Source organism: Bipolaris oryzae (genome assembly GCF_000523455.1).
Source record: "Bipolaris oryzae ATCC 44560 unplaced genomic scaffold scaffold_123, whole genome shotgun sequence".
Taxonomy (NCBI): Eukaryota; Fungi; Ascomycota; class Dothideomycetes; order Pleosporales; family Pleosporaceae; genus Bipolaris; species Bipolaris oryzae.
In genome coordinates this window covers 16,638-40,012 of record NW_006911399.1, presented here as the reverse complement: position 1 = coordinate 40,012, position 23,375 = coordinate 16,638, and the positions used below count along the sequence as shown (strand labels likewise).

Below are 23,375 nucleotides of genomic sequence, written 5' to 3'. Positions count from 1 at the left end.
GGAGGATGGATAAGTTGTTTGGTTAGTTTCACCTGTCTTTGGAAGCTTGTAAGCTTGGGCCTAGTGGCTTGTCAAACAAAGTAAAGAAAAGTACACACTGTTGGGGATCGGTCTTGAGTGCAATATAGTATTCGGACAAACTACTAGATTCAGGTGTGGCAATCGCTTAAATAACATCCAGAAAAATGGGTCAAAGAGGGAGAGGAGGCAAAGAGGCGAGAATCACAACAGATGTAGCCTTAGGGAATATCAGTCTAGCAAAGCGGTATCTGAGAGGTAGGCTGTGCCAAATCTTCAGTGATGCTTGAGGACCAAATCAGGTTGCCTGATATCTGTGCAACGACGCCGGTAGCGGGATATATGCACGAGGCGTATTAGCGGGCTGCGATCGTATCGCTTTGACCTTGGCACTATGGAGCAAAGCTAGTATTACACGATAGTTTCTGTGTATAATGATTCGTCCCGAGTAGCATGCTCCGCCGCATGGCTCACGGGGCACTGATTCCGTCGTCGTCGCCACCACCACGGTTTGAGGACTGCCATTTAGGGAAATAGTCTCTGGTAGACACCTGGCTGAGATATAATGGGGGGTATGGGTAGCATTGTATCCAAGAATGTGACTACTATGTGTGCGAATGATATTTTGTCTTGGCGTATTATAGCTGAGTACAAGCAGACACAGCCCAACTTGAATTCATTTGCCTGAACGTCCTTTTAGTACAAGCGCCAGAACGATAAGGCAGAAAGCAGTGAAGCCGCTCCTTCCGTTTGTCAAAGTAAAGTCCCATGACGATATCTTGTGCCTGAAGTGACCAATACAAAGGAAATTTCTCCATGGCGCAGAGACGTGGTGGCTTGGTAGTAGGTTACGCAACCGGCGATACGATCCTGAGGCTCAAGTCGATTTATCATGGTGTGCAGTAAGTGTGCTGCACATTCGTATGCCGCTACCAGTGCCTTGAGGCGCAGTGTAGACAGTGGCCACAAGGATACCCACGCGTTCACTTGGCCCCTATGGGACGTAGTACGTCATTTGACAGATGCTTCGTACAACATGTCATGATCATGTCTCGAGCCTCATTCTTCGTCGAAGAGTGTTTTCTCAAAATCAGCAATTTTTTTCTTGTCACGCATATACTCAAAGCTCGCACTTTGGAGTAAAAGAAACTAGTGCTTATTTAAAAGTACTTGTAGGGGTAGCTATCCACTAACCCTACCGAGTACATACTCTGGACGCCGCATCCGTAATTTACAAAACCACGTGCGAACACTTCATCTTTTAACAAAACAAGAGTTACATAGTATCTTCGACATGTAGCGAACGAGGCAGCTCAATGAATACAAAGGCTACTTATGAATGTGGAAAGAAAACCCCCCAAAAAACGGGAGCCAAGGACGTAGCTAGGTTATCAGGTTACAAATACCAGAAAACAACAGTAGCAAACGTACTCACACATTCTTCCAGCACGTGTATCACAAATCTCAAATATCCATTATTCCAGCTAAAAGAAAAAACACGCCCACACCAACAAAACACACTTTCACTCAACTAGAAATCTTCCAATTACCCGGGAAACCGTCTCACATCGCACTGAATTCCTCAAGCAGCAGCGGGTGCATCAACCTTAGCCGCCGAATCCGCAACCTCGCCTGCCGTGTCCGCAACCTTCTTGTCCTCCTCCTTCTCTTTTGCCTCGACTTCCTCTTTCGCTGGCACCTTCTCCGCGTCGCCCACGAGTTTCTTCACAACTTCGACCGTGGCCGCGGGTCCACCAGGCTCAGCTGCCAACACCTTACCCTGCTTATCAACGACGAAAACACCGCGGGTCGTCCCCTTTGGCGCCTTCTTAAATCCAATGGCCGAAATAAGGGTCTGCGCGGGGTCACACAGAAGCGAGTACGGCAGCTTCTGCTTGGTCTTGAAGGTGGTGTTTGCCTTGGGGCTGTCGGATGAGAGACCGTAGATGGAGAGGCCGGTTGCGGTTAGGGGCGTGTAGGAGTCGCGGAAGAGACAGACTTGGGTTGTGCCTATGTCGAAGAAACAGTGATGTGAGTATAAAGGGATACAAATGCAAGGGGGGATGCGGGAGACGCGACTTACATCCCGGAGTCGAGGCTTTGGGGTACGTAAACAGGACTACGCCGGCCTTGCTTTCTTCTACGAGCTTCGCGAGCGACGTCTTGGTGCCATCGTTGGTTTCGATTTCGCCGCCGAATGAGGCGAGGTCAACTGTGTCGCCAACTTTGGGCGCGCCGCTGGATTTAGCAGTCGAGGCACCGTTGGTCTTGCTTACGACAGCTTCCTTGACAGCTTCGACCTTTTCAACGACCGCGTCTTGGACCTTGTCGACAACAGTCTTCTCGCTGTCGGCTTTCTTGGCCTTTGCGGGTGCCTTTTTCTTTGCAGGTGGTGCTGGCACTGGGGCCGCGGCCTTGCGCTTCCGGAGCTCGACTGGCATGTTGGGGAAAAGGCGGGTCGCGGTCGCGTTGATGTCGCGAGGGGGCGTTGAATGCGATTAGGGGAAGAGCTGGGTAGCGGAAAGCTCGGGGATGAGTGATAGAGGAGGTGGGAGTCAAGGTAGGACAATTGCTAAAGGCTATGTGTACGAACAAGCAACCTGCAGTACCACCGTCGCAGAATCAACAATGGCGCGATCCGCAGTCCAGAGTGGTCGCTGTGAAGCAGTAAGTGCTTATCAGCAGCAGAGCAAGGAGGTGTGTCCCATGGTGATCTGACGCCCAAGGCCAGGTCGTCCAGCCTCCTCACTTGGCGCTCCCGTCCATATTGACATTAGCCAGATTACATGAGCCTGCGTCTGTCCTCCGGAAAGAGCTTATTTCGGACGGGCGCTGGGGTAGGGAGCCGCTTATTATTGGCTGGTAAGGTGAGGAGTCGTGGTGCACGCCGCTGCACTGTAACGCACCGCAGGAAGCATGTCCCCGGTCGCGTCATCGCGCGGCTCCCCGTTCCCACCACCACTTCAGTATCAATGCATTGGACCTTGACATGTTGACACCATTCCGCGCATGCATACTTGACTCGCGCGACTGTTACCATTGTGTATACGTGCCGTCCAGAATAGTTACATGGTAGGACTGCGTCTTGGCCGACCCTGTTCCAAAGGAGAAGCGCCCTACCTCTCCAACTCCGAATACCAACCAACACGGTCAGCCGTCGTCAGTGCCTCCCGCTACCCAACTGACGGGATGCCAATTATTCTCGCAAGAAAACACCTTGCCGCCGGAACCATTATGCAAGGCCCACCCAGACGACCACATGCCCAGGCCAAACTGCAACACAGGGTCAGCCAAGCCGCTTCGACCAGCAGAGAGAAAAATCACTTACAATGGCCATCCCCAACAACACTATCGAGAAGTTCAAGATAGTAAAGACCGTCTGCTTCTTCGATGAGAATAGTCTTCCATTGACTTTATTGTGCCACAGCCACAGTAGTGGAGGAAAAGCATCTGTGCGTGTCAGACCACTGGCCGAGTACACATCGTCGCTCGCAAAAGAAAGTTTCACAAGGAACTTACAGCTGAACCAGCTCCCGAAGAGCGCGCCGATCAAACCCAGCAGCAAATTGAAGTTTGGAATCGCCTCAGCCAAAACCCAACTTGCTAACCACGCCCCAGAGCAAATCCCCCACCAACTACCCAGGCTTCTCCAGCTGTTGGTATGCACTTCATTTGTGCCCTTCCAAACACGCAGGTAGACATATTTAGTAGCTACCGAGCCATTGACAACTCCGGCAATAATAATGGTCGGGAGTGCTATGCCAAAACAAATCTTGCTGACCAAAGGTGACGCAGAACCCAAGGCGGGCGAGGACACGAGGGGGCCAGCGTAGTAGTATATGACCGCTGAGATGAGGAGATAGAATGTCACTGCAATTCCTTGCTCGAAAAGGAGAGCTTTGCGGAAGTCGCGCGGGTCCTTGAGTTCGGATGCAAAGGAGAAGAAGGCGACATGTCCAGCTACAGTGCGTCAGTGACGATGCGCGTCATAAAGCAGGATTGATGTACTTACTGTAGGCCAGCACAATGTTCATTACCGGGGCCAGGCCTTTAACCAGTGGTACATTAGGTCGTATGGCCACCATGTTGTTCATGTCTGGCTTTTGGATGCTGATGGCGATCATGGTTATTGTGACACCTACGATTACCGAAACACAAGCTATAGCGTGGTAAGCAGGACAGGCGACACGATATCAACACCTTGACTCACAAAAAATGCTGAAGTAGCTAATGTTCTTGAACGTCCTCGGTAGCCCGAGCAGGAAAGAAACAACCAGTCCAATCACACTGAAGATGATTGTGCAAGCCCCGTGGTCAGTCATTGCATTCATGGCAACCGCGAACGTAAGGATATGCGCGCCCATTATGAATATCAACACCAGAATTTGCCCAACAGCAATCACTTCACGGGCGATGGGCCCACTCATCAGTTGCCCGCAGTCGGCATACGATTGCACACATGGGTGAGCCAGTTTGAACTCGCCAATTAGGTATCCCGTGTATGTAGCGATGACCCCCAGCAAGCATATGCAGAGCATGCCTGGGACGATACCTAGGATCGCTAGGGCTTGAGGAAGCGCAAGGACACCGAGGGAAACATTTTCGGCCAGCATTACTTGAAACTGTCAGAGCGGGGTAGGTAATTCGGAGGGAGTTGTAGCTTACGGATGCCCGTGTTCCTAAACGTTCACGTCAGCAGGATGTTGTGGAATGAAGGAGTGCATGTCAAGCCGTGTTGAGTAACTTCAAACCGACGTGTCACTTGAGGTTTCGTATGGGTTGAGAAGAGCTTGAATACTTACCACCACGAACATGTCTTGTACTGGATTTCGGCACCTTCTTCATTACCGAAAACGTCGTTCTCTCCAGCTGGCACGCTGTGTCTTTCGATATCCGGTGGTGGCAACAATGGTTCAGGCAAGGCATGCTCTTGAACCACAGTGGTTTGTTTGACAGTCTGAGCTGCTGTTCGGTTGAGGGAGAGACGATGAGCCGAAGCCGACACTTTAAGCTTAGCCATTATCGACGAGAGAAGATTCGCGACTGCGTGCGGTGTGGAATTGGAAAGTAAAATAGAGATTCGTACCAAAAGTCCTTGCTTTGTACATGAGAATGGTGATTACAAGACTCGCTATCTGCCCTTTGATGCTAACTCAGGTCGAAGATATGGAGTCTTCAGAGGCACATGATCGCGCCGGTACCGGAACATGTAGTTCTGGTTTCCATGAGGACGACAGGACATGACGTTGGCGTCCAACATTAGAATGGGTCAACCAAGCATACCATTAGAATTTCGTAATATGTAGAACCCATTAGGTCAAGGGTGTTTGTGGTGTACCGTGGAAACGCTGAGGTATAAAGATAAAGCTATCAATATAAGGGGCATGGGTAACCACTATTAGTTATACCGTGTATTTTGAGTGGTAATTATCAACGACAAGGAGCCACGAGACCAACTGTAAATCAGGACCCTTTACTGTGTGTAACTGCTCACACTTGCTGCTGACAATGGTATCTACGTAACCACAGCGAGATCACATAATTTACACAGCTTTCATATTCGCATATCGAGGAACAGAATGCATCTGCTTGCCCGAATTAAAGTGTGAAATATGACACTGTCAGTTCCAAAGAACATGCATTCGCTCCCATATTGTGTGCATAGTGTCATAGGCGTAGGACAGCTGAGCTGGAGCAGGTCTGTTCTAACGTTGTTTGTCAATCCTATTCGATGCTGTATCCGAGGGGATTTTGAATGCGATTTGAACGGGGTTGCGTATGCCTTAAAAGTGTGGAGTGGAATATTCGATGTGGAACCACCGACGTCATCACGTGTCTTCGTGGAGCAATGGCGACTCGAGGGTCAGCTTCATCGATGCCATTACTCCCTAACGCACATCTTCCCTGGAAGCTGCTCTCAATAGCCAATTCATAACCCCTCTTTCCAACCCTCATTTCCCAATTGTAGGGCTTTTCCTTCCCGAACATATACCGAGGACTCCGAGGAGCGCAATGCCGTACCCGATTCATCCGTCGACACCAGCGACGCGCAAGCGCAATTTCACGACCTACGCCGACAATGACGCCCTAGTTGTGCACCGATATGCGCCCACGGCATCTAGTAGCCGCAGAATTGAAGTAATCGACCTTACACAAGACTCGCCCAAGAGGGCACCTCCTCCGAAGAAGAGCAAGCGTGACCCTGACGCGCCTGTTCAGGAGAAGCGGGCTAGGATATTTCGCAAAAGGGCGCCGCAGAGCTACCTGGATGTGAGAGAACGGGCGCTTACACAGCGCTTGACAGTACTCTCGCGCGAGCGTTGCGGAACCGACGATGCGCCTGAGGAGAAGGTTCTCATCGCAGGCTCGACAGGCAATGTGTATACGGTCTCGATTGGACTCAAACCCTCATGCGACTGCCCGCATGCCAGAAAAGGCAATCAATGCAAACACGTTGTATACGTCATGCTAAGAGTATTGAAAGCGCGAGAAGAGATTGCATATCAGCTAGCGCTTGTGAGCTCTGAGTTGCGCGAAGTCATGAGGAATGCGCCACCCATTCCTGGCACGGATACCGAGAAGCAAGGCGAAGACGGCAATCGCAAACCCATAGAGGGCGAATGTCCCATTTGCTACGACGACCTTGATGCCAAGGAAGATACTGTGTACTGCAAGACCAGCTGTGGAAACAATATACACAAGGTTTGCATGCAGAACTGGGTGGCTGCAGCCAGAAACAATGCGACGTGCCCGTACTGCCGTGCTAAGTGGGATACAGACGCCGTGTTGGCGAGCAAAGTCGGCAATATAAATACTAGTGGATTGCAAAGGAACGAAGAGGGTTACATCAATGTCGCTTCTCAATTGGGCTTGCCTGGTTACAGAGACTATTCGACGTACTATGGCGGACGACGGCGACGTGAACATTATTATCGTTATTACTAGGTCTAATGTTGAGGTCGGGGGAGTGCATTTTGTGTTATCCAGGTGGGAATTGCATTTTTGGCGTTGTGGATATACCCGATGGAGTTTTAGAAGCTGGAGTATTTTTTTCACGGCGTTGGCTTGCTATCGTTGTGCTGTAAATTGGCCAAGTACATAGTTGCACTTGTTAGAAAGAAAATCGTTACTACTACTTGACCCATCTCACGATACCAATGCACACCACTGAAGCGTCTCAACACCACATTTCCGGCCCATGACTCTTATAGCCCACGCGCACTCAACACAACACCCAGCAATGACCCATGAGCTGATCCCTTCAAAACACGCCAGATCCGCGCCGCTTAAAAGGAAAAGAACGAGTCAGCCCGCGCCAAACATGTTCGCAGATCCTTAGCCCATCTACTTATTTAGTGTGCAAAATAAAAAAGCGCATCACGCTGGGTATCCACCAAATCCCGAGATGATAGTCAAAGTGTAAAAATAAAAGGTGTTGCCGAACGCGCAAAATCTGATTGTAGGAAATGGGCATCGCAAACTTTGTGCTTACTCGGAAATGACGCTCGCTAGCAGACCAACGAGCAAAATATGGCGACAAGATATCGGTAGTTTGCATCGCGTGGTCATCATCCAGTTCATCCCATATACGTCCCATATAATATTCTCTTTCAATATATTAGACATCTGAAAAGAGTGAAAACAGAGAAACTACTCAATCCCGTGATACTCACATCCTGCGCCATACCTAGTCGTCGAAACAAAGCCCCAAACCTTCTTGCCCTCTGTGTAAGTACGCACACCTACTAGAACAACGCGGGAACAAACGCACGGGGATCCCCTCCAAACCCTCTTCTTTCCCTTTCCGCGCATAATAACTTACCATGCGCCCCAAACGCATTGACACCAAGGACCCCTCACCACTCCCGATAAACTTTCCACCACATCGCTGCGGAGCGGGAGCGGCGCCAGAAACGCCGTTTACTATTTCCTACTAATACAAGAGAGAAGGAAAGAAAAAGAAGGGTATAGCATAAACTCGTATTGGCAACATGATACGAAGGCGGGAGAAGAAAACGCCCCAAACGGTGGGGGATTACGCATAACGCTTTTTCGAAACGTTGTAAGCAGTAAAGACGATTATACAAACATCCTTACCGTGTAGGCAAGTAGAATCACGGTGCAATCGGGAGATGTAAGTAAAAATGAAGAAAATGTGACGATTCCAATGGGAAATGCGCGAAGATTCGCATCGCACACGCATGCGCGGGAGAAACATTGAAACTATCGATAGTGAAAGAAATTAAATCACATTGTTCCCGACGAATTGGCCACTCCCCTCCCCCCCCCCTTTCCCCCCCATCGGACTAATAGAATCGACAACAAGGCGCTTTGTATCCCGGTATATCACACCGACATAATCGCGCGGTTACGCACACTACCACTACTCACTACTAGTCGCAATAATACTGCCATCAAATCATCAAACAAGAATGTCACACCGCACACGCACACCAACACGTACAATCTCGGGATCCGGAAAATCGCGCCCTCCCAAAAAAAAAGATGTCATGGACAGAGTACGAGTGAAGAAAAGGACAACCAACGGAGTACAACAGAAAACCCCCCCAACAAGCATGACCCCTGCACGCTGTCCTTCGCACGAGCCACGGAAATGTCACGGACAAGGATGATATGCAGGTACAACGAACAAGGGCAAGGGCACGGCAGAGCAGGGAGATTAGGGAACAAGGTTGCATCGGTCGGGAGGGGGGGGCAAAGAAAATGGGATGGACAGCCCCACCCGGTTTGTCAACGTCATTGGATTGGAAGTTGCATGGCGTAAAATGAGCAAGTGGCAGTGGCGGCGGGGCGCCTTTGTTTCGGCCATGTGACGCAATGGGATTAGCTGTTAGTAAAGTCGTGTTATATCGGATCGATGGAATGGGATTAGTAAACGTCACGTGACATGGAGTCAACGGCGGATCAGAAGAATAAAGTGTTCACTTCATGTAAAAGGGTTGAAGAGAAGAGAGGAAAAGATGGAGTAAAAAAACATGATTTCAAAAAAAATCGAAGAAAGATGCTAGACTGAATAAATGCAAGTAAACCGCCATCCCCGATGGTCTTTTCAAAACAAGGAGGTCCAAGGTACAACAAACATAGGAAAAAGAGCTTGGTGCGGAACAAGAAGTCATGAGACATGTCGCTCATCGCCCATTCTTTGCGCCCAGAGACCCAAGCGCGACAAACACGAGTAAGATGCGAGGAGAGTGGGATAGAGATTGTATCAAAAACAGGAAGGGATATATTGTCGATGTAATACAACAAAAAACTGCTCTGGGAACCTACACTTCTGTGCGTGTTTTGTCCCAACCTCAATTGTAACCCACTTCAATCGCGTCTGGCCCTTGCCTGAGGAGACTTGGCCCAATGGGCTCAGTGGACAGGCAAGAAAATGGGCCAAGTGACCCTATACACATGTGATGCAAACAAAACGCGAGGCTACTCTACGATGAGAGCTTCAGCGCTTAGTAGGTACCGTAGCTACCGCTTCCGTAGCTGCCGCTGCCGTAGTTGCCGCCAGCAGGGCTGGAGGTGGCTGGCTCAGGGACAGCGGGGGTAGGGGTAGCAGCAGGGTAGCCGGCACCGTAGGCACCGCCAGCGGGGGCAGAGGAGCTGGTAGCAGCCTCAGGGACAGCGGGGGTGGAAGGCTTGCCGGCACCGTACTGGCCACCAGCGGGGTACTCACCACCAGCAGGAGCGGAAGGGCTGGGGGTGGCGCTGGCCTCAGGGACAACGGGGGTGGAAGGCTTGCCGGCACCGTAGTTACCGCCTACAGGGTAGACAGGCGAGGACTCAGCGGCAGCAGGGACGGAAGGAGAGGGCTGAGCACCATAGTTACCACCGACGGGGTAGGCGGGAGCGGAAGAGGCAGCAGCGGGAGTGCTGGGAGTGGGCTTGGCGTTCTCAGAGACGAAAGAGAAGCTGGGAAGAGAAGAGGTGGCGCTGCTGGGGACGGGAGCGGGGCCAGTGCCAACGGGGACGTAGGGCAGGGTACCGTTTCCGTAAGGAGCAGTGGGGTGGGATGGCAGGCCAGAGGTCTTGTCAGCGGGGACCTTGGGGGTCTCGGCAGGGTAGGTGGGCTTCTCAGAGTCGGGGGTAGCAACGGGGTAGTTGCCACCAGCGGTAACAGTGATGGTCTCCTTGGCAGTTACGGTAACGGTAACGGGAGCGCACTCATCACCCTCCTCACCGGCAGGAGTAGAAGGAGAGGGCTTGGCCACACCACCAGCAGGGCCAGTGGGGTAGGAGTCGGAGCCGACTGGGACACCGCTAGAGGGAGTGGGCTTGATGGTGATGTACTTGGTGGAGGTGGAGGTGGAGCTGATGGTGCTGGTGATGTCCTTGTCACCACCGGGACCAGTGGGGTAGCTGTTACCGCCAGCTGGGCCAGTGGGGTAACCCTGACCACCGGCTGGGCCAGAGGGCTTGGTCTGGTCAGAGGGAACCTCAGGGGTGGGCTTGGAGCCGGGAACAGTGACAACAACGGTGCTGTACTGAGTGGAGGTCGAGGTGGTGGTGATCTCGGTGGTGACGGGGCGGGCAGTGGTGCCGACACCGATGGTGTAGACGAGGGTCTCGGTGTAGACGGAGGTCACCTCAGAGACGGGGTAAGTGCTGGTGACAGCAGTAGGAGTGGCCTGGGGGACCTCGCTCTGGGGGCAGACGGTGGTGCCAACGGGGACAACGCTGGTGACGAGCGAAGTAGACTTGGCAGGGCAGTCAGTGACGGTGGAAGGGCAGGCAGTCTTGGTGAAGATCTGGGTGCTGTAGATGGTGCTGGTGACCAGGTCGCTGACGGGGGTGGAAGAGGCTGGGTAAGAGCCAGTTCCGGTGGGGTAGATGGGGTAGCCAGTGCTGGAAGCGGCCTCTGGGACAACAGGGACCGAGGGCTTGCCAGTTCCGTAGTTGCCGCCAGCGGGGTAGGAGGCAGCGGGAGTAGATGAGGTAGCGGCCTCTGGGACTACGGGAGTGGAAGGCTTGCCAGTGCCATAGTTGCCGCCAGCAGGGTAGGAGGCAGCGGGGGCGGAGCTGGTGGCAGCCTCAGGAACAGCGGGGGTGGAAGGGTTGCCAGCACCGTACTGACCACCGGCGGGGTAGGAAGCAGCAGGAGTAGAGCTGGTGGCAGCCTCAGGGACAGCTGGAGTGGAGGGCTTGCCAGCACCGTACTGACCACCAACGGGGCTGGAAGAGGCAGCCTCGGGGACAGCGGGGGTAGGAGTAACAGCAGGGTAACCAGCGCCGTACTCACCGCCAGCGGGGGCAGATGGGCTTGGGGAAGCGCTGGTGGCAGCCTCGGGAACAACGGGGACTGGGGAGCTGGAGGCAGGAGTGGTGGCGTTGTAGCCGGCCTGGTTCTGAGGAACAGAAGGGTAGGAGCCGTAGGAGCCGTATTGCTGGCGGCGGGCAAAGCGCTGGCTGCGGGCCTCGGCAGCGTCGGCAGCGGCGAGGGCGGCCAAGAAAGCGACGGTAAGCTTCATCATGATTGCGGTATTCTAAAAAGTTCCTTGCTCTTAAACAATGAAGTGGGTATGGATAAGACGAAAAGACGGGTCGGGGAACCGATTAGCAGGCGAAGAATATAGATTGAAATCCAGGAAAGAGTGACTGGATGGTTCAAAGAATGTGACGTCCGAAGACAAGTGGGTAGCGAGTGTAGAAGACTGGTGCCTTTGGGGTAGAGAAGAAGAAAAAAGCAATCGAGGAGCGGAGGGAGGGGCGGTATATGAAGGCCGCAGGCAGTGGGTGGAGGCCGGGGGGCCAAGGAATGCAGTGGGTGCGGTGGGTGGGTGATGGACGTGCCCTAGTCGTGCCCTAGTCGTGCCCCTGGCGGCTGTTAATTTCGTTCAGGAACAAGCGGTGGCAGGGGCCAGTAGCGGACGGCGGTGCCTGCATGCCTGCGAGCAACAAAAGGCAGGGGCGGCTGGCACGCAGCCGCACGCAGCCACTCACAGCGCCCCACGCCCAACGTCGAGCGTGGCAGCCGCTGGGGCGCCGAGAGCCGAGAGGACTGCCCACACCGTCTTTGCCCTGTCGTGTTCGAATCTGTCCAAGTACGGCGTCCAGCGTCCAGCGTCCAGCGCTCCTCTTTTTTTTTTTAAAAATGTCCTTCTTTTTTTACTTGCTCGCCGCGGCCCCCGACACAGTAGCCCTGCTGTTTCATGCCGCCAGCTTAGAATCGAATGCCGGCCAGGCGCAGATCCTCCTTGCCGGGCCTGCACTGGCGTCTCCATCTTTATGTCACCACCTACCTGAGCAGCTATGTGGGTATTACTGCCTAAGTATTCGTCCATTGCATCTGCGCGCACATGCCGTGAAGGTATATCGTACCTTGTTTGTGTGTACTTTGTCTGGTATTCGGCTCGACAATGGCGATTCGACTCATTGTCCAATTTGCCTGCCAGCCGCACGCATCCACAGGCGCATCCACGGCAGTGCGCTGGCCACGGGTGCTGCGCCGGCAATTGCGATGCAATCCTCGATGAAGACGCGCTCGTCACTAGGAGCAGAGTACTTACTTAGTGTGGGCATTGTCGTATGGCCCGGCGAACAGGCCAGCAGTGCATCGCCGGGTCGACGGGTTGGTGCAAGCGTGGGAATGGTGCGACGCGCGACCTGGGCGCACATCTTCATACAGTCACCGCGACTTCACAAGTCTGCACAAAAGAAGCCAAATGTTGCCATCACGTCTGCTAGCATGAGTCGACGCCGCGCAATCGAGCGAGCACTGCTGCATCCGTCGCCATTGCGCCGCGTCGTCATGCGCTCTGGTGCAGCAACGGCGCGCGCCCTAGCCACAGTGCCACAGTCCGTAGATTCTTAGTACCACTACTCGTATCTAGAGTAAGTACTAAAAGGCTACTGGTACACGTACACATAAACATACAGTACTAAGTACATGGTAGTAGTACATAGACTTTCTGCCCCCGGCCCTCGTGCCCAACACGATGCCTACTACTCTGACACAAGGCTGTCGCCGCATTACACACAGCCACGCACAACAGTGGATGCCAGTCTCAGCCTGTTGCACATGGCTCGGCCTCCCCTATTGCCCTACCCACTACCCGTTTGCGATGCCCCAGGGATCAGGCTGCCATGTGCCGGGCCCAGCCTGTCCCTGCTGCTCTTCCCTCCCAGTGCGCAGCCGGTTCTCGACTCTCCGCCAACTCGCTCTCCCCCCCAATTGCTCGGAAATGAGGGCAACCGCGCCCAGTTTCCACTCCGTTTCCGGTCGCTTTCTCCAAAAAACTCGTTCTCACTGGCTAGCCTGCCGCGGCGCTATGCTCTCTTGTCCCGCTCTCGACCGGTGGGAAATAAATGAGGCAATATTGCAGATGAGCAACACGAGCATTTCGATATTCTGGCCTGCCATGGCCGCTGTTGTTGCCCCACGTCGCTAAGCAACAGCATTGAGTCGGCATGCTATTTTGGTGCGCTCACGCTGTTCTGGAAAACGCTCAAGCCAAGGCCCAACCAACGTTCCTTCCCCCCCCCCCAAACTGCCTGCCTGCCTGCCAGCCACGGTCAAACACTCTTACCCCTCCTTCTCTTTGCTTCTTCTATTCTCTTACCCTCCTTACCCCGCACACCCTTACTCATAACATTTCACCTGCTGACGTACTATACCCTCGTCTGCATCAACACCCCCATACCAAGCCTTTCCTTCTTATCAAACTTGTCACTAGTCTACCAAATCTGCTACAGCGGTTCGCCCCGCCCTTCGAAACAGAGAGGCCTGAGACTTGCTTGAAACGAAACATTAAGCCATCACAATTATTGAGCGCCCTACATTTCTGTGACGCTCTCCCGCTCTCAAAGACGTCACTTGTCAACCATGCCATTGGCCGGCCAAGACGTCTTTGATCAAACTGTCACAGGCAGCTGCAGTACTGCCACTATTATGCGTCCATCTTGCCTTGCCATCCAATTGGCTCTGATCAGAGTTTCGTCTTCTACACCTGCGTACTAGGTAGAGTACTGTAGTCACTACCATCTGGATTCTAGACCTGGCCCCGCGCTATCGATAGCTACTACTAGGTAGAGTCCGCCGCACTCCCGCTGCGTCCAACGCTTGTTTCGCATCCCGTCCGTGTCACCACACGACAAAGTATGCTTGTTTTTTGACTCTGCTCGCGTTGACGCAATGCGACGGGCACTGACGTGAAACAACGGTCTGAACCGTTGACGTGACGTACATCCGACTTCCGACGTTTGTCGGCGGTGCTTTTGCAAAATGCTTCTTGTCTTCAAGCTGCTTACTTTTTCGTATTCCGCGGGTTGATGGACAGGTATATATACGCACTGCAGGTAGCCGTGGACATGTTCAAGAGCTACTTGTGTCTACTTGGTTCACCAACTTGGTCCAGCTGCACGCTCAATATAGAACGCAGAAGAGTTTGATCAACTGTTGTTTTCAGCTCAGAAACAACTCGATAACTCGTAGTAATAACCCCTGGTAACAACCCATGGCAACGCCACGCCCTAACTAGCATGCACATTTCACACGACACAACTACAATTTCCACAACTCTTCACTCCACAAAAATCATACCACCTTTTTCTTCGTCCGAATCTTATCATGAACCTGGCTGTGATTTACCCATTGCACCTCTCGCCCTTCTTTCCTTCTCCCCCCGCTCCCACCCCTTTTCAACCTCATCTCATTTCCCTCCTCTCCACAACCCCCATGTCCCTCCGCACCCCTACCCCTACCCTTCCTATCCCCGCCAAAATCTGACCACCGCCCAAAGCAGGAAAAAACCATGACAATATGCCCACTTTCCGCCTTCCGCCTTCATATTGACCCTTCTTTTGTGCAAACTATTTCACACCCCAGAAGAATACAGCTATCGGGTAATTTAAACCTCCGGATTATGCACCTTTGTGCTTACCGGTTGTATTACTCACATATGATCATCATTGGATGCTGTAGATGGGCAATAATCATAATGACAAAATATGATATCCTACAAGGGGTATTTATTGGTGTTATTATTGTGAGTAGATAATCAGGAATGGAGAATAACACCGAAAATCGATACAATAATCATGGGCTTGATGTCATTGCACTATTTTGTTGCAGTAAAATAAATTCAATCCAGCACCAAATACTCCAATTTCATCCCCAGAGTAAAACGCAGAAAGGCAATGAGGTACGAACGTAGTGGATGATAAGCTGGTCGTATCGACTGTAGTGCGGGTTGTGACATGGGTTGTATTTTATCTAAGGGCATGTGTGGAGGATGTGGTTATTTGGAGACAAGGATTTTAGACGTCCTTCCTATGAGAGTACATATTTATCGTGGCCGGTCGTACCAATAACACAGAGAAAAGTTAGACACAATTAAGGCTAGTACAATCACAACTGTCATTGCCGATTCCAACGACGAATTTTCGGACATGACAGACCTAGGAGGGTTATCTCCTTATGGCTGAACGTTTGTTGCTGCTACACACTAAAATCAACAGCGTATATGAATTGAAGGTCTTTTTTGGGGGTCCTTGGTTACATTGACTACGTCGGTAGCTTTGCTCAGTTGCAATCAGTGTGAATGAACAATGCAGGGACGGTAAAATGTACTTAGCAAAGGTCAACCATCCAAATAGTTCCATGTAGGTATCATACTGGTAATGTCGAGAGAATGGTTTGGACTACTTGAGATCTAAACACATTGCGTATCTCTATCTCGTATTCTCACAAGTGCTTTTATTCAATATCAGAATTCACACAAAGTAAAGATTATTACTTAGCTTTACGGCTAAGCACATGAGTGATTTTTAATCAAGGATTTGACAGAAAAGAAATCACTCTTTACCTGGCAAACGACTGTAGTACATACACATACGTATCGTAGGGTTGGACAAAGAGAAACCATTAGTAGCAGTTTCCAAGCTTTTGTCATACTTTGCACCTTGCTATATGCGCTGCTTATTTTGCTCGATGAACGCTGCAACAAAATTATCATATGACTACCTAATAAATAATGCCATGACCACCTGTTGTTCCATTGATCTGCCAAATGTTGAAGACTGTTTGCCCCGGCTTCGTTTCGGCTTTGCTCAAGTCGACTGTAGTAACCACTAAACTTCCCTCTACTTCCACAATCATGAGAACTGTCGGCTGCGAATTCTCGCCACCCACTACAGCTCTTTTAGTGATTCTAGTGAACGAACTGTTTGAATCGTGGAAATTGCCGAAAAAGGCATTCACGAGGTAGTTTCATCTGTGAGAGTCAAGAGTGAGTGGTAGTGGGTGGTGTTGCTGCCTAGCGCAGTGCCAAGCCCTGCGCGACGAGGCGCGCCGCCCAATACTAAAGACCAACCCAACCTCGTCCATTACTCCCTATCACAACTCCACCTCCACCACTCAACCCCGATTCGCATCCATCCTCCACACTCCACCTCGTCGCACGCGCAAGCGATTACCGTCTATCGTAAGCTGCTAAACCGTCTATCGCCTGCCTGTCGTCTTGCCCCAGTACGCTATCCTTACTGCAAGGCCTTGGACATAGCGAGTCGGTTTGCGGTCTACCCGTTTCCGGCTCGCGCATCTGGGGGGCGATACTCAAGCAAGGCACAGCTGGTGCATACGGCGGGCTTCGCGGGGCACGATCTGGCGCGTCTTCTTGCTGCTGCGACAGAGTCAGGGCTGCTCTGCGCGACCAAACGCGAAAGCCCGGGTGGGCGGGTTTCCTTTGCTTCATTAGAAAGGGGCTTTTAGTGTTAAGTATACATTTTCTGTAGAACGAACTAATGAAAAAAAATGGTTCTCAGCCTCGTTCGCAACCAAGGCGTCCCTGCCTTGGCCTATCCTATGAATGATGAATCCGTGTTATGGCCGTGTTCTCTAAAGATGCTGCATTCGGACGACCAGTTTGCCCTGTCTCTCGGACACTCTGTTTCAATCCATGGCGTTGATGACCCGCAGCTCTTAACCCTTCGCTATGAAGGTGACAATCTTATCCCTGGGAAGATGTCACTTCGGAATGCTGATATCGCTCTCCCGGGTACATCGTTGCACAGCATTGCGCGACATGGGAAACCTCGGCCTCGAATGCTGTCGCTGACGCTCAAAGCACCCTGTTCTGTGTGGTATCCTCGCACTTTAGGCAAGACAGGGCCTGGCCTTCACACCGGATTCCACGAGCTTTTAACGCTGGCCAGGGCGACAGAAGTGCGCGTCTTGTTCGACACCAACTGGCTTGAGAAGAGCAATCTCGCCCGGCTCCAAAGCATCATTGAAGGCTCTCGCCAACTTGCTGGAGTTCCAGCCATTCCTCAGTTTACCCGTTTGTATCAGGAAGCAGACTGGTCAATTCTCGATTGTATCAACGACACCGAGCCTGAAGCCTTGCCTTCCATCGAGGACGCGGTAGCTGGACCTCCTCCTATTGAGGACGCAGTAGATGACGCCCCACCTCCGTATGCACGTGTGTCGGGCAAGCGCTCGAGGAATGGTAGGTCTTCTAGTTGGACAAAATACTGATATATTGCTAATACACAATCCCCAGCTCGTACCAGCTTGACACCCGACTCGCCTTTACCGAAGCGTCTGCTCCAAGACCCAACATATCCGCGCTCTCCAAAAGAACGCGCCTCTCCCGCATCACCGCTGAGCGCAAAATCCACAGCCTCGTCCACTGCCACTGTGCAAGTGGACATTTTCCAAGATCTTGTTACGTCCGCCGTCGAGAAAGTACTCCCAGATCTGATGCGCGCACAATTTCCTAGTATTCTGCAAGATCTTCTTCCAGGAATACTCGCTGGCTCACCGTCGCCGTCTTTGTCGCCGACACGACATACCAATCAACTGCCGAACACGCCCACAAAGCGCTGTCCAATCCCGAGTCAGAAACCCGCCCCTTCGACAGTCTTCAAGTCTCTCATAAGCACGTACACCCAGACCCATATCCAAAGAATCCTGGCCGATGCCCTCGATCAAGCCTCCCAACAAGCCTCTGAACTCCATAATTCGGCTGGTGCAGAGTTTGAGGACTACCTTGCCGACACTCGGCTTGACTTTGCCGCGCTCAAAGAAGATAACCTCGCTGCCTTCAATGATGAGTGCAACGAGAAGCTGGTCGAGTTCAAAGAGCGTCTGGTAGAGGAGAAAGACGAGGCAGAAGTTGAGGTTAATGCACATGCCGATAGGGTGGTATTGAAGACTTGGGATCGTCTGAATAGGGTGGACGGCGAGGTATGTCCTCGGTGCAAGTGCGTTTGTAGTGCCCGGCATAAGCAGAGTGAGGTGAGTCAGGCGCGGAGGGCTATATCTCTGCCTCTATAAGAGGGGAAGGGAAGCCTTAATTCTTGATAGATGACTTATGATATTTGATACTCTCTTGTAATGGCAAAAGTAGCAATATAAAGCTTGATACCCTTGATTACTATGTTCATCTCTCGTCACATCATGTCTGCTCTTGAAGTTACTGGGCTCGATCAACAGTTTACTGCACCCTGTGTAACTGAGTTTCTCATGGCTCAGAGACTTGTTTTTCGTGCAACTCGTCATGCAGGTCGAGGTCGCATCTGCCTCTGGCGCCACGTCTTGCGTTGCGCGCGTCCTCTTTCCTCAACCTGTTCGTTCCATCGTGCCTGGTCTCGTCCACAAATCTCGTAGAGTTCACCTACGTATGAGGCAGCGCTCGTGGCAGCTACTGCGCTTCCGAGAGCGATGTCTATGCTCCAGCGCAGACTCTGCTGCCGGATGCATAGGACCAACGCATATCTTCCGTTCAGGATACTCAAGGGTATCGGCACCGACTTATGCACAAGTCCCAACTGCAACGCACCATTCTTCCAACCCATCACCCCCCCCCCCCCATGTCCTCCTATTCACCACCTTTATCATTCTTCCAGCTCCCCGCATAATGATGCTCCACCAACTGCGGCGGCAACTCCCTCTGCTGCTCTTCCGTATACGTATTCGAAGACGCCGCAAACGACTGCCCCGGCATAATCAACACATCCCCCACCAACCTCGGCTGCATTATCTCATGAAACTCACTCACATCCAGCGTCCGATTCATCTGCTTCTCCAAACTCCTAAACACACTCCCTGTCAGGCGTCTTGGGCCCGTAAAATCCACCACATCCCCCATCATCTCCAGCGTAACATTCTGAATCCCCACCCCATGCTCCGTCGTCTCCACCCGCAGCGTCTCGAGGATATCGTCGACGACTTGCATCATGTGCGGCGACCGCGGCTTCGACATTATCGTCCAACTCGCGAATTGCCGCACGTATTTGCCCGGCCAGCCATAGTCGAATTCCCAGCCAACCACCATGGCGGCGGAGGCCTTGTAAAGAGTGGGAACCCAGGAGTCGATGGGGACGTCTCTGCAGGATACGTCGAGGTCGGACCAGATGCCGCCTTGGTCCCAGAGCAGCAGGTAGCGCAGGAGATCGGCTTTGAAGATGGGAATCGGGAGCGCAAGGTAGGCATCTACGATGTCTGGGCGGAAAGCGAATGTTTTGCGGACGTACGCGTCGCTGTCTTCGTCTGTCAAAAAATGCGCTTTGTAGCCTGTGTTGTTCTGAATGCAGGTATCTGTCCAGGCGCGCGCTTCGTCAGAGAGCCCGTTCGGGCCCAGTTTGTACCAGATGAGCTTTGGGATTTCGGTCGGCTGGGTACTATCTACCGGACGACCCGGTACACGTGCGATGAAGCCATCCTGCAGCGAGAGAAAATGGTACACGATTCCTATGGTAAAGAGCGCCGCTAACGCGTAGTAAGTCAGCGCTCTGGATAGCTGTGGGGGCCGCGTCAACATGGTTTGAAGAATAGAAACTTGAACGAGAGACTGAGAATGACAAGGGACAATTGGATGCGGGATGTCAGCTTTCTATTCGATTCATTCCAGGCGCGATCGCTGAGCTTAATCATCCCTATACGAAGCTAATACGACCTTTTGGGCGCGCTGCCTTCGCGCCTTCGCGCCTTGCATATGCGCGACGCTCTGGACTAACATTGTTAGTGGGATGCAGGAGGGAACATTTGACAGGGCTGACCGCTACCATTCCTTCCAGTGATAGGTGTGTCCAATCATGGTGGCTGCTGAGTCGCGCCGTTTCGCCGCCCGCGGGATTCTACGGCGCTTCTAAATGATCTTTTGGTCCGCGCTATCAGCCCCTCTCTCCCCTTTATGAGCGTCGAGCTAGTGGGATTTCAGCTGCGCTGCAAATGTTTGGAATGGAGGGAGAGAGACCTGGTTTAGATCGGATGGTAAGGGAATGGAAGGATCGGGCTGTGGTGCTAAATATAATTTATAGGGATGATGCGATATGTATACTATATATCAAGCGTTGCTTGTTGCAGACGAAGCTCGCTCGAAGTTGCGATGCGAATTAATGCCTCGAGACGTCTAAGAGAGTACTCGCTGTAGTATCTAAACCCTACCATCCCGAGATACAACCAGCCGTGTTGAGTTGCACCATTTTTTTCAAGCGCTACTGTCCCAGGATCCGACCGGTCGTGATGATTGATATTGTTATTCAAGCGCTACGTATCATCCCGGGATCCAAGCAGCAGTCACGTTCGGCACTCTTGTCCGCAACGACATTGATGTTCTACCAGCCTGGCTCGATGTGCTCTACGAATTGCCCATGCGACTTTTCGCAAAAGTCACATCGCGCATAACCGCGTCTATTGAGATAATGCTAGTACATAGTGCTTATCTGATAAAACGAACTTCCAGTGTGTAACATTGGATTTCGAAGTAATAGTAGATGAAGACTGTGCAGCAACTAAAGAAATATCAAATCGGCCACGCCTGTTGGAAGAGGGACATGGCAGATGTCCTAGTAAATGTATAAAAACAGTATCGAATTCTGAGTCGAGGAAAGTTCAAGTTCTTTGATAGCTCCCCTTGTTCACCCTTTCGCCAATGTCGTTCGCATCCCTGGCAATGCCGAGAAACCGGGCCTTATCTTCCTTCCAATTCTTCCAGGCTGTCGACTCGCATTCGCTGTACTCATCTTGTATCCCAAGTACCATATATTCCTGCTGTCCCAAGAAACACCATGATCTCCATAGCTGTATGACCCAAATATGATCTCTTCCGATGGAATAAAGACAATACCAGTCTTGCTATATCATGAAAGCATTAAAGATACCAGCAAGCTCCACTACGTCAGTGATTTGCTCACATATATAGGGAATTGGTGTCAAGGGTTTACTTACCTATTATCATCTCCATCACTTCAGTGGAACCCGTGTCAATATCGATAACCCCTTCTCTCTCTCTACTTTTCCTTGATACCAGGCGTGGTGATCTCCCTATGGGCATTCGCCATCCATGCTTACTCGATATAGCTCAGTACGCGCTTCACAGTCTCTTCAGCCTGCAATGCAATCGCACCCAGCTCCTCGATGGTGACTTCTCCGGACATCTTGGCAATGTGATAGCATCCTTCCAACACGAATGCCTTGAGGTGAGGATATGCTGGGGCAAGTCCGACTTCGCGCATTCCCTGAGCCAGAAGATAGACATGGTAGCTGTCGAGATGTTGCGCATTGGACCATAATACTTGGGCTTCCTCGACCATGACATCTGCTTGTGCTTGCGTGAACGGTGCATTTTCTTTGTTGGCAGCATCGACGAATGCCTGTAATTCCCTGATTTTGTCTGAGTCGCATGAGAGGTCTTCACTGATGTCACTGGGGACATCCGCCATTTCTGAGGAATACGAAGCGTTGTCCTCTAGCATGTCCTCGGTGGAAGTTGCATCAACGTCATTGCCGGAGTCCTTGTTTGGTGGGGGCACGGCCATCTCCCTGTCTCGGGTAGCTTGTGATCTCTTGGTGTTCCAAACCTCTGGTTTCTTATGTCCTTGGTATGCGTATTTGCATGCCAGCTGGTTCCACGCGGCCAGCCTTTTATGGTTCATCGTCGTCATGTCCCTGTAAAGACTGAGGTGATAGACTTCCTTTGAATTGATACTGTAGGGAGTGCATAAACCATCGACTTGCTCTAGTAGAACATACTTGAAAACGGAAGCAAGCTTGACTTCTTCATCCAAGGATTTCACTACAACCATCAGCGGGAGGTCATCTTCGTCCTTGTCGAATGTGATGATCTTGTCTTCCTCTGGTCGGTCAATGCCCACAGGACGGCCATAACGCCTGACAACTTTCCCTGGTTGCTGCTGTGTCTGGGGTACCCAACCCACAAGCAAATACCGCTCCATGTCTTCTTCAATCTCTTGAGCGGTCTCGGCTGCTGTCAACTCTAAGGTTTCGCGTGACTTTGGTCCATTTGGATTCTCCTCCCATTTTGCAATAGCTTTCTTGTACATTATGCTGGACGCCTTACGAGCATTTATAAACACGGGCTTGGAGTTATCGAAGACATCTGGGTGCTCAAAAGCTGCACCTTCTATCGTGAAAGACAAGTCTAGAATTTGCGCTTCGGCGGTCTCATATCTGGCTTTGCGGGTGAGTTTGATATCCGCCATTATTGCAAAGATACTAAAGAGAAGACGATGGCGGTTTTGGAGAAGAGGGCTGGGGATCTGTCAGAAGGAGTGGAGGCCTCTTGATATATCCAGTGTATCCAGCATGCTCACTGATGGATAGCACGTGGCAACGCCAGTAGCTTTACCTCAGGTGAAGCACTCGCTTTCACGCCCAGCTATTTTACCTTTACTTGTTTCTTGAACTAGAAAATCAGTTCAGAATGATTACAATGCGTCCATGATGGTGAGAAGGGGTTGAAAGGCTGTGAGATTAAATGAGACAACAGTGCTATGGCAATGGTCCAGCTTCATACTGGCGCCTCTCTCGCTAATGCGCCCAAATGGAAGCTCTTCGATACACTGCTGACCAAAAGTGAGTCCAGAGAAAGTTGGATGCTTAGAGATCTCCGGTTGTAGGATACTATCAGACCTACGGTAAGCCTTTGTACTTCTGCCTTTACCTTGGCTATTGAATTATTTATTCCTAAGAAGTGCCAGCTACCTCAATGATTCTAGCTTTAGTCCAGCCTCTCATTTCGACAAGAGTGGCGATAGCAAAGTAAAAGAAACTTGTATTACTTGCGAGAATGACCATTGAATTGATACTGCGTCGGTTTCAGGTCGCGAGAAGGCATAGAAGACTAAGGGAGCGGCAATTAGATACGATTAGCTTTAGAAAGGAAAGTTTCTGTCATATCTGTAAAAGGCGCAACGATTTTGAGGACTAGTACAATTTCAGAGGGCGGCAGGCGCGCCACTGGTCTCACCAGAGGCTACAACTTATACGAGGTTTATCCGGTGCTTCTGGGTATAGTAAGCAAATGAACGTGGATGAAAGGGTTCTCGGTTTCGTTAGCGCTTCAGGATTGCATATCGAGAAAGCCAGTAGCGAAGATCCT

General features: G+C 51.5%; 8 protein-coding genes across 8 annotated transcripts; 3 read left to right on the top strand and 5 right to left on the bottom strand.

The window, feature by feature from the left end:
* Positions 1–1,600: 1,600 nt before the first annotated feature.
* On the bottom strand, positions 1,601–2,459 carry COCMIDRAFT_101895 (uncharacterized protein; the record flags this gene model as incomplete). The annotated part of the gene is made up of 2 exons (XM_007692248.1): positions 1,601–2,028; positions 2,102–2,459. The coding sequence occupies 2 exons, from the start codon at positions 2,457–2,459 to the stop codon at positions 1,601–1,603; spliced, it is 786 nt and encodes a 261-aa protein (XP_007690438.1).
* A 709-nt stretch (positions 2,460–3,168) lies between these two features.
* COCMIDRAFT_7457 (uncharacterized protein) lies at positions 3,169–5,038 on the bottom strand (the record flags this gene model as incomplete). The annotated part of the gene is made up of 7 exons (XM_007692225.1): positions 3,169–3,291; positions 3,347–3,468; positions 3,538–3,978; positions 4,031–4,177; positions 4,229–4,633; positions 4,684–4,697; positions 4,821–5,038. The coding sequence occupies 7 exons, from the start codon at positions 5,036–5,038 to the stop codon at positions 3,169–3,171; spliced, it is 1,470 nt and encodes a 489-aa protein (XP_007690415.1).
* A 1,148-nt stretch (positions 5,039–6,186) lies between these two features.
* Positions 6,187–6,936, top strand: COCMIDRAFT_60772 (uncharacterized protein; the record flags this gene model as incomplete). The annotated part of the gene is made up of 1 exon (XM_007692247.1): positions 6,187–6,936. A coding segment is annotated over one exon (750 nt), but the record flags the coding sequence as incomplete, so codon positions are not given.
* A 2,552-nt stretch (positions 6,937–9,488) lies between these two features.
* On the bottom strand, positions 9,489–11,504 carry COCMIDRAFT_101903 (uncharacterized protein; the record flags this gene model as incomplete). The annotated part of the gene is made up of 3 exons (XM_007692246.1): positions 9,489–9,671; positions 9,759–10,544; positions 10,752–11,504. 3 exons carry the CDS (start codon positions 11,502–11,504, stop codon positions 9,489–9,491), a joined length of 1,722 nt encoding a protein of 573 aa, XP_007690436.1.
* A 620-nt stretch (positions 11,505–12,124) lies between these two features.
* On the top strand, positions 12,125–12,844 carry COCMIDRAFT_28419 (uncharacterized protein; the record flags this gene model as incomplete). Its single annotated transcript, XM_007692231.1, has 1 exon — positions 12,125–12,844. One exon carries the CDS (start codon positions 12,125–12,127, stop codon positions 12,842–12,844), a length of 720 nt encoding a protein of 239 aa, XP_007690421.1.
* Positions 12,845–16,783: 3,939 nt separating this feature from the next.
* COCMIDRAFT_101900 (uncharacterized protein) lies at positions 16,784–18,307 on the top strand (the record flags this gene model as incomplete). The annotated part of the gene is made up of 2 exons (XM_007692245.1): positions 16,784–17,477; positions 17,532–18,307. 2 exons carry the CDS (start codon positions 16,784–16,786, stop codon positions 18,305–18,307), a joined length of 1,470 nt encoding a protein of 489 aa, XP_007690435.1.
* Positions 18,308–18,851: 544 nt separating this feature from the next.
* COCMIDRAFT_101902 (glycosyltransferase family 32 protein) lies at positions 18,852–19,793 on the bottom strand (the record flags this gene model as incomplete). Its single annotated transcript, XM_007692244.1, has 1 exon — positions 18,852–19,793. The coding sequence occupies one exon, from the start codon at positions 19,791–19,793 to the stop codon at positions 18,852–18,854; it is 942 nt and encodes a 313-aa protein (XP_007690434.1).
* A 1,528-nt stretch (positions 19,794–21,321) lies between these two features.
* On the bottom strand, positions 21,322–22,476 carry COCMIDRAFT_101888 (uncharacterized protein; the record flags this gene model as incomplete). The annotated part of the gene is made up of 1 exon (XM_007692243.1): positions 21,322–22,476. One exon carries the CDS (start codon positions 22,474–22,476, stop codon positions 21,322–21,324), a length of 1,155 nt encoding a protein of 384 aa, XP_007690433.1.
* Positions 22,477–23,375: the final 899 nt, after the last annotated feature.